At 43.2% G+C, this 14,730-nt stretch overlaps 1 protein-coding gene across 2 annotated transcripts in view; it reads left to right on the top strand.

Annotated features, from left to right (window-relative positions):
* The window catches only part of TXNDC11 (thioredoxin domain containing 11), a 132,680-nt gene that overhangs the window by 78,932 nt on the left and 39,018 nt on the right, over positions 1 to 14,730 (top strand). The window contains exon 7 of one of the 2 annotated variants that reach the window (XM_040356861.1): positions 5,998 to 6,198. The exons of the other annotated variant lie outside the window; for it this stretch is intronic. Coding sequence (XP_040212795.1) covers positions 5,998 to 6,198 — 201 coding nt within the window. The remainder of the gene's footprint in view (positions 1 to 5,997; positions 6,199 to 14,730) is intronic. 2 annotated transcript variants of the gene reach the window in all.

Here is a 14,730-nt window from a genome sequence, read left to right as displayed (position 1 = left end):
TGAAAGTCTTTGCTAAAATATTGGCTAATAGGCTACAGCCACTGTTGCCAGGGATAATACACCTGGATCAGGTTGGCTTTGTGAGTGGCCGTGAAGCTAGGGACAATACCCTAAAGACCCTTCTTTTAACCGACTATGCTCGGTCTCACGATGTTCCATTATGCCTATTGACGGTCGATGCTGAAAAGGCATTCGACCGAGTAGACTGGCAGTTCCTTCGACTATCCCTACAACAAATAGGATTGGGACCTAATATGATAGCGAGGATAATGTCCCTTTACTCTTCCCCATCTGCTAGGGTTAGGTTGAATGGCTCGCTCTCTCCGACCTTCTCTATATCTAACGGGACTAGACAAGGATGCCCACTGTCCCCTCTCCTCTACGTTCTTACAATGGAACATCTAGCCATTGCTCTACGTAATAATCCCTCGGTCCAGGGCATTACAATCGGGCCCACCCATACTAAACTCGCCCTTTTCGCGGATGATCTGCTCTTGTTCGTGACGCACCCACATACATCCTTACCCTCAGTGCTTCAGGAGTTTCAGAAATTCGGAGCAGTTAGCAATTTCAAGGTAAACTACACCAAATCGGAAATCCTTAACATATCTTTGTCCAAGTCGGACCTACGGAGACTATCAAATACCTTCTCATTCAAAACTGGCTCTTCCTCCATCAGGTACCTCGGAATCCAAATTCCGACAGACCCTTCCCAACTCTTTTCTCAGAATTTTACCCCCCTGCTTCTTAGGACCCAAGCAGATTTAACCATCTATGCGTCCAAACGGCTCTCATGGCTAGGTAGAGTGAATGCCCTGAAAATGGATGTTCTCCCCAGGTTCCTATATTTGTTTCAAACCATTCCTATTCATATTCCTAATTCGTACTTCAAGAAGCTGCGCCGGTTGTTCTCCAAATTCATTTGGAATGCTGCCCGTCCCAGGATACGATACGAAACATTATCTCTTCCGAAGGTTAGGGGGGGAGCTGGAGCCCCAGACACCTCCTTGTACCACAAGGCTGCGGTGCTCACTCGTATACTGGACTGGTTCCATCACTCATCAACCAAGCTATGGGTTCAGTTGGAAAGCCACATGAACCCTGTTGAACTCTCCGCTCTCCCGTGGACCTCACCCACGGTTCGGGGGAGTTCGGGCCCTCTCGGTGACCTTACCCTTCAAACGATCCGGATTTGGGATCGCCTACGATCTAGGAGGGGCTTGTCGAATCACATGGGACCCATGACTCCCTTCTTCGGGACCCCGGCCTTTCCGCCGGCCATGTCCGCAACGAGATTCGGACCGTGGCGAAAGGAGGACCATGGGAGACTTGCCCAGGTCCTTCGTGCAGACCCCACCCTGAGGACTGATACCCCGACCGATCCGACCTCCCGACACCCCACGCAGTGGCTTCTGAGGCAACAGATTACCTCTTACATTCGAACTTTCCCATCCATTCCGGACATCCTTGCTGAACCATCAGAGTTTGAGGCGCTGCTTCTGCAGGCGGATCCTCCAACGCATGTGGTATCTCAGCTCTACTCCCTGTTACTCAATATCTTCTCCCCTGACCCCCCGCCGTTTACAGCGGCCTGGGAAACGGACCTTCGTCACTCTATCTCCCTTATTGACTGGAAGAAGTGCTTTGTCCTGACTCACAAACTATCCCTGGCCACTAAGACCCAAGAGAAGGGGTTCAAGTTGCTAACGAGATGGTACAGGTGCCCGACAACTATCCATCATTTCAATTCGGCAGTGCCGGATACCTGCTGGCGGTGTCTTAAATCCCGGGGAACCATGCTCCACATTTGGTGGGAATGCCCTCCTGTGCAGAGATTCTGGCAGCGGATTTTCGAACTGTACTGCATTGTCGACCTCTATCCACCCTTCTCCTGAGATGGCCCTCTTATCTATACTTCCTGGCACGTTCAAATCCATCAAAAATGACATACTACGTCACTTCCTGGCGGCGGCCAGAGTGGTGATCCCCCGTTATTGGAGATCGGCAACCATGCCTTCCATGGGAGACTGGGCTGTGGAAGTGGACCGCATAAGGGACCTTGAGCGTTTGTTGGCGGAGGAAGGTGGTAAAAGTGAGCAGTTTTCTCTCACCTGGACTTCATGGTCCATGTTCCGATACTCTTCTGAGTTTCTATCTTGGGCCGAGCGTGGCATGGAGGATGTGACCCTGACGCCATGATGGAGTGACCCTTTTCTCTTGATTCTTGTCCCCTGTCTCTTTGCCCCCTCTTTGTATCTGCCCCTGCTTCCTGTCCTTTTCTTGATCTCTAATTACTGCCTTAAGACTTCATAGAGCTAACGTATCGTGACCCCGACCCACCTATGGCTATTTACCCATTGTGAGACCCCACGGGTCTTATTTTACTTCCAGATTCGTGTATATTCTCTCCCAATCTACCACGTGTGATGCAACACTGAACCCCTCACCATTGTGAGGCTGGTAGATACAGCTACTGCTTATGCCATTTTCCGGGAGATTGCTCAATCGTACGGCCATATAGTGGTACACACACACATGCTCCTACTTTTTTTTTTTTTTTCTCTCTTTTCTTGTTCTTTTCCCTTTTTCCACGTCATGTAGACATGTTTTCACTATACCAAATACAATGTTTACGATTGTTGTACTTGCTTTTACTGAATGTAATGTTTGAGACGCTATTTGTCTTTATGTTTCTTCTTTTATCTGAATAAAATAAGATTGAATTAAAAACATCAGCATTGAAAATGCAGCAACAGCAAATGAATTCATACGAAGCTTGAAGTGATACGAAAGTATTATTTTTTTTCGTGTGTTCTAAAATGAACAAACCTCTGATACCTATCTCCTCTGTGAAGTGGTTTTGTACAGAGAAGCCCAGAGACTCCTTTTCTGGGGTCCCTCTTTTTGGTGCTCCTGGCCCCTCCCTGATGCCGAGTGCCACCACAGCAAGCAACTTGCTATGGGGGCACCTAAGCTGAGTCACCGCTCTGTGTGTCCATTCAGAGACAGGGCTGCGGCTAGGCGTTCTCTCTCCCTCTCTCCTCATTGGCTCACTAACTTTGACAGCAGCTAATGGCACCCTGCTGCTGTCTCAGCCAATCAGAAGGGAGAGTCCCGGGCAGCCAAGTCTCTCCTGCAACATCACTGGATCGGGATGGGCTCGGGTAAGTACTTGGGTGGCTGAAGAGGGCTGCTGCACACAGGTTTTTTTTATCTTCATGCTGAGGATGCATTAAGATACAAAAAACCTTCTGCCTTTAGAGCCACTTTAACTAGAGGTTCTTGGGCTAGTTTGGATCTCCTATGTTGCTGTATGACAATGCTGTATAAGGAGGTATGAAATTAAATCTAGGTATGCCAGCATTTCAATGAATTTCTTTATATTGGTACCTAAAGTGGATCTCCAGGTAGACAATTTTTTTTTTGTGCAGAAAAAAAACCCTAGTCAGTTTTACTAAATAAATGGCTGCTTTGTACTGTACAATAATTGATAACTTTCTTTACACCAGTAAACTACAGTGAGTGTTGTATTTTTAAACACAGAAGCCTTAGTATTGTTTATCTCCCTTAATCCCCTTGACCATCGACAGAAGTCCTTGTATTTTTGTATTTGACTGCCTTATAGAATACAAGATGTTCTGTGAATGGCTAAGGGGAGAGGGGAGGGGGCAGATACATTATAATAGGTTTCCTTGTATGAGAGTTGCAACCAGAAGTAAAGCGGAAGCTCTAGTAACCAACTTATTAAGCCAATGATGAATCTCTACGGTACAGAGCATATATATAAAGCAGGAACAAGAATTGTCTCTGGACAGCCGCACTCTGAACAAATTGTAGCCTTTATTAAAAGAAGGACAGCACTACAAGTCACAGCAAAATGAAATAAAGACCCGACCACTGACGCGTTTCGCACTGAAACTAGTGCTTAGTCATAGCTAAAAAATACAGCAAATGATATCAAATCTATATTCATTCATTTATTTATACACGCTGTACACATTCGTTTCACATTTGTGTTACATATTACACTAATATTTGGATTACTTATGATACACATACACAACCTTTGTCCATCTTCATCCCCACAATCAATTTTTCTTTATTTCACTGCACAGCATGCCTTGTACATGTATGAGAGATTTCAATATTTCCCCTTTATTAATTTGATGTCCTCATGCTGCAACACGCATTATACATTTATTCACTGGCACATGTGTGCTCACACACATCCACTTTAATGTTACTATAGGTGCTTTTGTCTTTTTGTCTTGTTTTGTTGTTTTTACATCTATATAACATTCACCATCTATAAACTTTTTATAGAGATATTTTCTATATAATCGTTGTATGCACATGAAGGTATATACGTGTAAATCACCATACACACCTTTTCTCTTTTGAGGGTTTTTTCACAAGACACTCTCACGCACTTATTGGTTTGTTAACTAAATAGATAATTAGACACCATCTGTTTTCTTGGGTTTTCAGTTATATGGTCTCATTAAGGTTGTATATATATTTGATATCCTTTGCTGTATTTTTTTAGCTATGAGACTAAGCACTAGTTTCAGTGTGAAACGCGTCAGCAGTCTGGTTTTTATTTCATTTTGCTGTGACTTGTAGTGCTGTCCTTTTAATAAAGGCTACAATTTGTTCAGAGTGCGGCTGTCCAGAGACAATTCTTGTTCCTGCTTTGCTAAGTGCATTGCCTGCACCTGAGTTATCTGCAGCGGAGGATATTCATCTTGGTTCCCACCTGGGCATGGCGGCTCTATTACGCAAAATTGCATACTTGTATGTGATTTTGTCAATGGCCACTGGGGGGTAAGCGCCGCCGGAGCCACGATTTTAGCACTGATCACTGTATAAATTTCACTGGTTCCCACAAGTGTCCGATCTGAATGTCGCAGTCCTGCTAAAAAAGTAATATATAAATATATCCCCTATTTTGTAGACGCTATAACTTTTGTGCAAACCAATCAATATACGCTTATTGGGATTTTTGTTACCAAAAATATCTAACAGAATACATATTGGCCTAAATTGATGACGAAATTAAATTTTTTTGAATTTTTTATTGGTTATGTTTTATAGCAGAAAGTAAAAAATATTGTATTTTTTTTTAAATTGTCGATCGGTCAGTCCGTGTAAAAGGGGCCTAAATCTCCCCCCCCCCCCCCCCCCCACCCATGCCCACAACTTATAAATCTTCTTACATTTAAAATACTGCCACTATATAAATTTTTGGGGAGATTTCCACTTCAGCCTGAATACACGCCCTCATGTGTGATGCCAATACCATGTGACCTGGCTAGCTCTGAGAACAAGTAAATGTTCTCTCCAGCATAAGACACAACTGAGCATGTGCAGGTTAGCTACCCTGCCTGTGTTGGCTGGCTTTCCATAGATAGACAGTGCAGGAGAGGGAGGATCTGTGCATAAAGGATAAAATTGCCTTTTTACACAATGCAGAGGATTAACCTCTTAAGTTCCACAGCGAGTATAACAAGCATGCTATTCTGCATGTACAGACTGATTTTACTGTTGTGGGTTTAGTAACACTTTAAAGGCTTTGGAAACACAGGAAGCCAACCATATTACACGATGGCTCCTCCAGAGCCCCATATCGTTCTTTGATGAGCTGTGTGCTGTGGTCTCAGGTGGGCATCACAAACCTGATTGATGAATAACTAAACCTGACCATCTAGATATATCCTCAATATATATGTTTCCGTGACGCTATGACATTAGCATATCAGTATTAATATGGTATTTCTTTATGACCTTCCCTGGAGCACTACAAAGCCAAAAAGTTAAACTGTCCTTCTTTTATTGACATACAGTACAAGCTTATTTTTATTGTCTTATTTGCAGGTCTTTATTTGGTTCTGACTTTATAAAATCCTTTTTTTTTTGTTTTTCTTTTATAATTTTTTGTTTATATAACGAAAACATGTTTGCGATTTGTTCATTTTCCTTATTTGACTTCACTGACAGGTATACCCAGACAAAGAAATGAACTTCACAGCTGCAAATATTTGCAAGTGGGCACTAGACAGCCGAGAGACTCTCTTGAACTGGTTGCGTCCTCATGGTGCTAAAAGTTTACTACTGAATAATGAACTGAAAAAAGGTCCTGCCCTTCTCATGTTCATACCCTTCAACCCTTTAGCTGAAGAACATCCACTGCTGGACGAGGTCAGAGAATGCAGATTTAAAAAGATATAGCCAAACCTTTTTTACTTTATTACACTAAATTACGACTATAATCAGTTCTGTGTTCTTACATTGTCTGTTCATCCTGTGAAATGTATTAATTTCCTCTTTTTTTTGTGATAAATGGATAATGTAGGAGTACAGGTTTAACTCTTCACAGATCTAAAACCAATTGATGCAGTTATGTGTTCTTGATATGCTGGGAGAGGGAGGCCTAGTAGTCTGAGTCACTTGGGCTCTGTTACAATGCACCTTTGCAGGCAGGAATTATGATTTATCACTGTAGCTGCTTCTCTTGCTGCTCCTTCCTCCATAGCAACTGGCCCTGAAGTGACTGGTAAGAACAGCTTGATGAAGCAGTAATGTCACTCTGTCATGTGACCACTCGCCCAGTCATGTGACTACTCTCAGGCCTTAGCAAGCACAGCCATGGGAGTAGGTCACCTGTTCCTCCATACCTAGATGTGCCTGGTATTTTCACTGGCTGCAAACAGAAAGGAGCTCTGGTTAGGTGAAAATAGAGGGTGAATGTAGGAGATTGGTTGTTCAACATGGGCGCCATTTAGAGAACACTTTGGATTTTCTTGATTAATTCAAAACGTCCCCCCATTGGGCAAGGTCTGTGAAGTCACGATCTCCACCTTGTCTAATCAGAGAATGCATTTTCTCAATGAATGCAAAACAAAGAGTTCTCTGAATGGTGCCCATGCTGTGCGAGTGACCACCTATATGTACTAAGCAGGAGGGCAGCTGTTCAGCACAGAAACCCAGAAGCCAGGGCAATCACTGAAGAAGCACTGTAGTACTAGGCTTGATTTCCAGCTTCCACAGGGATTGGCATGGTATGAAATATGCATACTTTGACTCATACTGGGCTATGTAACTATGTAAAAACCTGCATCCCTGGAATTCAGCTTTAAGCTTATATGAGATTCTAGTTATTGGGTTTAGCTCCTACATTAAAATGTCTAAAAAGCACCTTTCTATGTGCACTGGAATTAATGCTACAAATACATCTTTCAGATAAACTAGAGGTCTGTTATCAAGACTAAAACATGAGGGCAGTATTACCCAGTGGAAAATGTGCAGTATCTTAAAATGAGGGCGGCCTACTATTCTGCACTCTATATTCCTCCACAAGGGGGCAGCCTAATGCAAGTAAGATTACTAAATTTATATTATTGAGGGTATTTAGAGAATTCAGGGAAATGCTCTATTTGGAAAATTCTAAAGCTCCAAAGGTTTAGAACAATTGTGCAGGATAATTATACAGTACTATACAATGGATCAAAGACAAAGTTTATCTTTAAGTATTAAATAATAAATGCACATATATTTGCTGGTAAACAAATGATCAGTGGATCTCTTTCTCCAGCTTTCTGCCCCTTTTGCAGTTAAAAAGATGAAGGTTTCAATGGACTACAAGTGGACTGCTTAGCCCACTCATAGTCCACCAGGAACTACAAGCCCGCTTCCATGATTGAAGATAGGACCTGTAGTTTATTCACAGATCTTAAAATATTAAATTTGACAGTGGCTGCATGAAGAAGAACCCATGCCCACTGTCGCAGTAGAAGAGCCTCATTGGATGAGGGGGGCAGGTGCTGGCACATGTTTGACCCTAAATGCAGGTGTAACATGTTTCTTAAAGTGAACTTATCTGCAGTTTTACGGCGACAGGTCAGCTCGGCTGCGCAAAATCCCGTAATACTACGTGATTTTGCGTTTCAGCCACTAGGGGAGCGCACCGCCGGAGGCGCGCTCACCGCCGGTGAAAACACACAGTTCCCCGTCCTTTCAGGGGGAGAAATGACTGTTCGTCTGTTCATACAATGTATGAACAGCAATCTGTAATTTCCCCTAGTCAGTCCCACCCCCCCTTCAGTTAGAACACACCTAACCCCTTCCTTGCCCCCTAGTGTTAACCCCTTCCCTGCCAGTGACCTTTTTACAGTAATCCATGCATTTTATAGCACTGATCGCTATAAAAATGCCAATGGTCCCAAAAATGTCAGTGTCCGAAGTGTCCGCCATAAGGTCGCAGTACCGATAAAAATCGCTGATCGCCACCATTACTAGTAAAAAAAAAAAAATATTAATAAAAATGCCATAAAACCATCCCCGATTTTGTAGACGCTATAACTTTTGCGCAAACCAATCCGTAAATGCTTATTGCGTTTTTTTAATTATTTTTTTTATTTTTTATGAAAAATATGTAGAATAGGTATCGGCCTAAACTGAGGGGAAAAAAAATTGTTATTTTTTGGGGATATTTATTTATTGCAAAAAGTAAAAAATATATATATTTTTATTTATTTTTTTAAATTATCGCTCTATTTTTGTTTATAGCGTAAAAAATAAAAACCGCAGAGGTGATCAAATACCACCAAAAGAAAGCTCTATTTGTGGGGAAAAAATAAGCCAATTTTGTTTGGGAGCCACGTCGCACGACCGCGCAATTGTCAGTTAAAGCGACGCGGTGCCGAATCGCAAAAAGTGGCCCCGTCATTGACCAGGAAAATGGTCCGGGGCTGAAGTGGTTAAACCAGTGGTCATCAACCCTAACTGAAATGCATCACAGGTGATATAATTTGCTGCTCAGTGATTGCAGTATTCTAGTCTGCATCTCCCCAAGGTTAATACATAAAACCTGGTCTGTTAGGCCCCTTTCACACTGGGGTGGGGGCAGCGTCGGCGGTAAAGCGGCGCTTTATCGTCAATTTTGGCATTAAAACCACGCAAAGCGCCTCTGCAGAGACGCCTTGGCGGCATTGATTTCAATGGGCAGGAGCGGTATACACACCGCTCCTTCACCGCTCCAAAGATGCAGCTAGTAGGACATTTTTTACCATCCTGCTAGCGCACCGCTCCAGTGTGTGAGCCCCTTGGGCTTTCACATTGGAGAGAGCGCAGCGACTGTTTCAAGTCTGTTTGCAGTCGCTATTTTTAGCATTAGCATTGTAGCGCCTGCAAAGCAACCCAGTGTGAAACGGGTCCTAGTGGGACCTGAGGACAGGGTTGATGACCACTGCTTTAAAGTAGATATATCCTTAAAGTAAAGAGCCTTTAAGAAAAAGCTGTATTGTTCTTCTGAGCAATGCCCCAATGTTTGTTTTTGGGGACAGTGGACCAAATCCAGAGAATTCATATACAGTACTTATACTTTAGTACTGGGTGAGAATTTTTTCTTACATGTGTTGTCAGATGGTGAGTTTCACATATAACAAAGTTATTATTTTAGATGGCTTTAAGCTAGCAATACACAGTTTGGCTGCACAAAAGCCAATGAAACCAGGTGGAAAATTGAGTGACCGCATCCTAAAAGATCAGGCAGCCATGGGTTCTGCCACTGTCTGAATACAATAGCTGGCATCCAAGATGTTAAGCATAGATAGAGGAATCTATTGATTTCTCTCAAGGACTGAATGAGAGAAATCAATTGATTTCTTCATCCATTCTAAATGTGTATGGCTAGCTTTAGGAAGAAATGATTGTATTATGTAAATACACCTCTGTATCCCAAATACTAAGAACTGCTATTTAAAGTAAAGGAAACCTGTAACAATGCAAATTTCGGAAAAGTAACAGGCTCTTCTTATAGCCCATCTCCTCTACGTTTAATAACATCCTAGCTGTCTGCCCTACCCACTATTAAAAGTATTTGTAGAATTTATTTTTCCGGTCCTGTTTTGGAACCTTCCATCCACTAGCAGTCTACTTTATAGAAATCTGTGGTGATGTCTTCATCTTCAGATACATGCAGGGTCAAAATTATAATTAAAGGACTGATGACTTGTTTAAAAAATAAATAAATTTCTCTTTCGTCCATGGACGGACACAGCTTCCTTAAATCTTGACATTTGGGTTATGTTCCGTCTATTCGGAAAGGACAAAGCAGATGGGTTAGAGATTTAAAAACATGTGACTATACCAAAGCTGAAAAGCCCTGCCCAGGGGGCGGTCCCTCTGGTCATAACCCCTCACCCTGCGCTTGGCAGCTCAGTTTTTTTTTCTGCCTAGTGTAGGAAAAGGACCTGGCTCCCTAAGGGATGGAGAACTTTTTACTTTTCTTTTTTTCTTTTTACTATTTGGTCCTGAGATCTACTATCAACTGCCGGCTGGGTGACAGGCTGGATAATATAGATCCTTGTAGTCTCCCCAGTCCGGCCACCGAGTGTGAGCAGGCCCTAGCTACATGCTGGGTTGGCCACGACATACCCCGTTTGCTCCAGGGGTGGCTGGTGAGCTATATGCTCCGGGGCCCACATATGACCAGGCTACTGCTGTCCAGTCACAGTGGGCCGTGGCCGGCAGCCACTCCGTACTGCTCGTTTTTGGTCTGTCAGGAATGCGTCCAGCAGTCCTCGCAGGGACGGGTAAGTACAGTTCCTCCTGTCTTGGCAGGATGGAACAGCTGGGCTTTCCTGGGGTGGTCGATTAGGGGGTCTCTAGTCCTCCCTTTCCTCTCTCCTCGTCCATCCCTCCTCCCCAGGCTTGATTGGGCCTGCTGTGTATCTCACCAGGGGGTCCCTGAGGGGGGGCTCCGGTTCCTGGCTGAGGGCTGTGCAGGTGCCCGGGTCCGCTCTGATGTAGGTGGTCTGCCTTTTTGGGGGTCCCTGTTTGCGTGCCCAGTGTTGTTTTGCCCTTAATTTTTTCCTATTTCCTAATACAGCGACGACTATTTTCTTCTAGCTGCGCTGTTTATGGCCTATACAGCAATCAGCCATTTTCTTGTAGCTCGCCCTCTTTTTTTTCCTGAGTTAACTGGCAGCCATCCTTTTTTTTTTTTTTTTTTTTTTTTTACATGATTGAGGGGTTATGACCAGAGGGACCGCCCCCTAGGCGGGGCTGTTCAGCTTTGGTATAGTTGCATGTTTTTAAATATCTAACATATCTGCCTAGTCCTCTCCTAATAGACGTAACATAACCCAAATGTCAAGATTTAATAATGCTGTGTCCGTCCATGGACTTTACGGTGAGTACAAAAATCCTATTTTCTTTCAAGTATGTATTCTCAATTCAAAAGTGCCTTCAATTACTCCCAGCCCCCTCCTAATCGCCAACATTTTTGTTGGCTGCTGTGATCTGGCTTCCTGTTACAGGGTGGGTCCATCGAAGAACACCCTCTATGTAGGAACATAGCCACCCTTTCTTGCTTGCTCCCAAGATGGACTATGGACTGTGGGAGTTGTAGTGTGCATAGAGCATTGCATATGACTGCAGCTAACCTAAACTGCTCTTTCCAAACAAAAATAAAAAAGGAGAGATTTGGGAGCCTGTGGAGGACGTTTACTAGGAGGTAGAAAAACACAGTAATAAACCATTTCATGAAAATTAAAGTACCATATTTATCGGCGTATATGGCGCACCCCAATTTCAGAGGGAAGTTTCAGGAAAAAAAATGTTTTACATTTTGTGGTCAGTGTGCCTAAATGCAGCCTATGTGCCCAGCTCCAGCCTAAATGCAGCCTATGTGCCCAGCTCCAGTCTATGCGCCCCTAAGTTTTATTTGCCTAGATGCAGCCTATGTGCCCATTTGCAGCCTCACCTTCTCTCGTGGAGTGAGGGAATCACCGAGCAGTCATCTCCTTCCTGTTCATTTGGCGGCAGTCACATACGCAGTCCCGCCTCCGCCATTGGCATTGGACCAGCTCCTGTGATTGATAGAACACTGGTCCAATGCTGGTGGCGGAAGCGGGACTGTGTGTGTGACGTTAGAGGCGAGTAAACAGGAGAGACCGTTTGTGGATTCCGGCGGCACTCGGCAGCGCTCGTCCCCCTCCTTCCCCTCCAAGCCCAAGGTACACTATCGGCGTATAGAGCGCACCCGTGATTTTCCCCCTATTTTCAGGGGAAAAAAGTGCGCGGTATACACCGATAAATACGGTACATAGTCAAAAGGCAGTGGATGTGTGTGGATTATTTTTGGAAAATAAGCATATTGTGTAGTGTCACTTTAAGTGGGTGCAGCTTGCACTTACTTTCCAGTCCCCCTATTCCAACTTTAATATCTTAGAAAACCCTAATGCTTGTTAAACTACCTTCAGCTTGGTGCATATAATATGTTTGACCTTAAATAAAACACATCTTGTCTTTGTTTTCAAGGGCAGAACATTTTTGTTCCAGTTGCAGAATGCTTTGTAAGCTGCGGGGCCTATAGAGAGCAGATTCATAGTGTGATTACCCAATGTGTTTACTAGCTCACGTGAGAACATGATACATGAACTCTAGTAGCCTTGCTCTATTTTGTCTCTACAGAAGATGCAGCTTGTTGGCCTGGTTCCTGAGCACTCAGATTGTATGGGATTGCTGACACATTTAATCTGTGTGTTTGAGTTGCACAGCCAGGCAAAGGATACCACTTTGTTTGTTTCAGTTCTCAACTGTAGAAGAACACACTGGTGCCCTCTCTCCACCTCCAGCCTGCTAACAGTACTGTGAGGGGACAGCAGGAGACCCATGGGTGCTATATAGAGGATGACAAGTGGCTGATATGAAGTATAATTCAGATGCATTCACTAGTTTCAATTTAATAAATAAAAATACATTTATTGGTTTATCAATGAATATAATCGCTGCATTAATTTGTGTTTTTTTATATCTGTCTGAAGTTAAACCTTAAAGCGCTTTTAAAAACAAAAATGTTATATAGTGCAGCTTACCAGTCCTTTAGATGTATTGGCTGCATTCGTTTTCTACTTTTAGTGTTTTTTCTTTATTTTCACCTGGTGATCCAGCCAGTTAGCCTAGATTCACATTGAAGCAATTTGTAATGCGATTTGAGAGATCAAATCGCATGACAAGTCGTAGCCTATTGGAGGCAATGCCAGTGTTCCAATCGGTGCGACACCGATTTTGCAGTGCCGTACCGATTTGCAAAAGTAGTTCCTGCACTACTTTTGCCGATTTGAGGTGCGATTTCAATAGACGTGTGTATGGAGCCACACAAATGTCTTATCAAGTAGCACCTGAAATCGCGCTGACTTCAAGTAAAGTAGCGCGATTTCAAAGTAGCATCAATGTGAAACAGGGCTAAGTGTTATTTTTCAACTTCCTTTTAACAGCCCAAACTGTCAAACAAAAAGTAGCAGTTGGAGGGTTCAGACAAACCAATTAGCACTGACAGGGGTGCTTACAATTGTCAAGTTTTATTCATTCATGTAAAAAAACTATCCCAAAAGGAAAAAAAAAAACGTTTTGTAACGGTTTAAAAAGTTTTCACTTCAATTTATTGGTCAAGTCCATCTAAATCTGCTAGTCCATCTAACACTACCCTCTAACCAGACTGACAATGATACTGTCCAAGGTTGTCTTCATTGCTCTACCCTAAGACAGTAAGTGTGTTACTGGAAATAAAGGGGAAAAAGTAAAAATAAAGAAAACGAATGCACCCACCACATTGAAGAATTGGTAAGTAGCAAACCTCACTTTCCCTTTTAGGAAGTCCTAGTTTTGAACACACTTGTTTACACTCTCCCAGATCGCCTAGACTAATTTTCATTATAATAAGCTGAATAGCTGTAGTTTTCTATCCACCAGCTTCAAAATGGGGCAGTGGGAAAAAGATCTTGCAACCCCCCTATAGACCTTGAGGACTGGAGCAAAGCCTGATCACATGTAGCAAAACGTTCCTTTATAACACAACAATTCTAGAATCGACATACACAGTAGTCTTCGAGTGCTACTGGGTCCCTGCCCACATAACTCATGCAAACCCAAATGATAGTGATAGATGCTTCAGATGCTGTGGGCAACATGGTGAAGTCTTCCACAAATAAATGGCGGTCTTGTCCGGGACTGACTGTATTTTGGACTAGTCTTTTGGACTGCTTCAAACGCTGTTTCACTTAATAACCCCTATGGATGCCAAGTTTGCTTTACTACACTGCCGAATCCCAGGCCTCTTTTCCGATCAACAGAAACTGGCCATCTACTTATTTTTAGTGGCCAAACAGGCTATAGGCCAAAGCCTGGAGGAATCCTTTGGTCCCATTTCAGGAATCCAAAAGATGGCATGACCAAACCAGTGATTTTAATGAAAAAATGTGTAGCGAATATAACTTCAAATTTCTTAAGCCACGGTTCCCAATTTTTAACTATGCCTCATCTCATGTGAACCCTTCCAGTCTGAGCTATCTACAATTGGATGTCCTACCTGTTCCTGAGTCTGTGGAGAATTCACCATCCACCCTTTCCCTGTCTCTTTTGCTTTCTTTCTCTCTCATTCTTTTCCCACACCTTCTGTTCTCTTACTTTCCCCCCATGTCCCTTATCTTGCGCTAGAGGGTGTGCTCTCCCCAAGATGATCTGACATCACTGGATTCTGGTTGTCGTCATGCTAGTTCTATGGTCAGCATCTCAGAGTGGTGACTTTAGCCAGTCAGTATTTGTGTTGGTACTTGCATAGAATAATGGTAATTTTTGGAAAGTAACTGTTGTGTCCCCCCCCCTCCATGGGCACATCGGATGTTTTCATATTGTACAGAAAGAATTGGTAAGCTGCACTGTATAAAA

Source organism: Rana temporaria, chromosome 6 (assembly GCF_905171775.1).
Source record: "Rana temporaria chromosome 6, aRanTem1.1, whole genome shotgun sequence".
Classification (NCBI taxonomy): Eukaryota; Metazoa; Chordata; class Amphibia; order Anura; family Ranidae; genus Rana; species Rana temporaria.
Note: the sequence above shows the minus strand (reverse complement) of the source record. Positions and strands in the feature narration are given on the sequence as shown.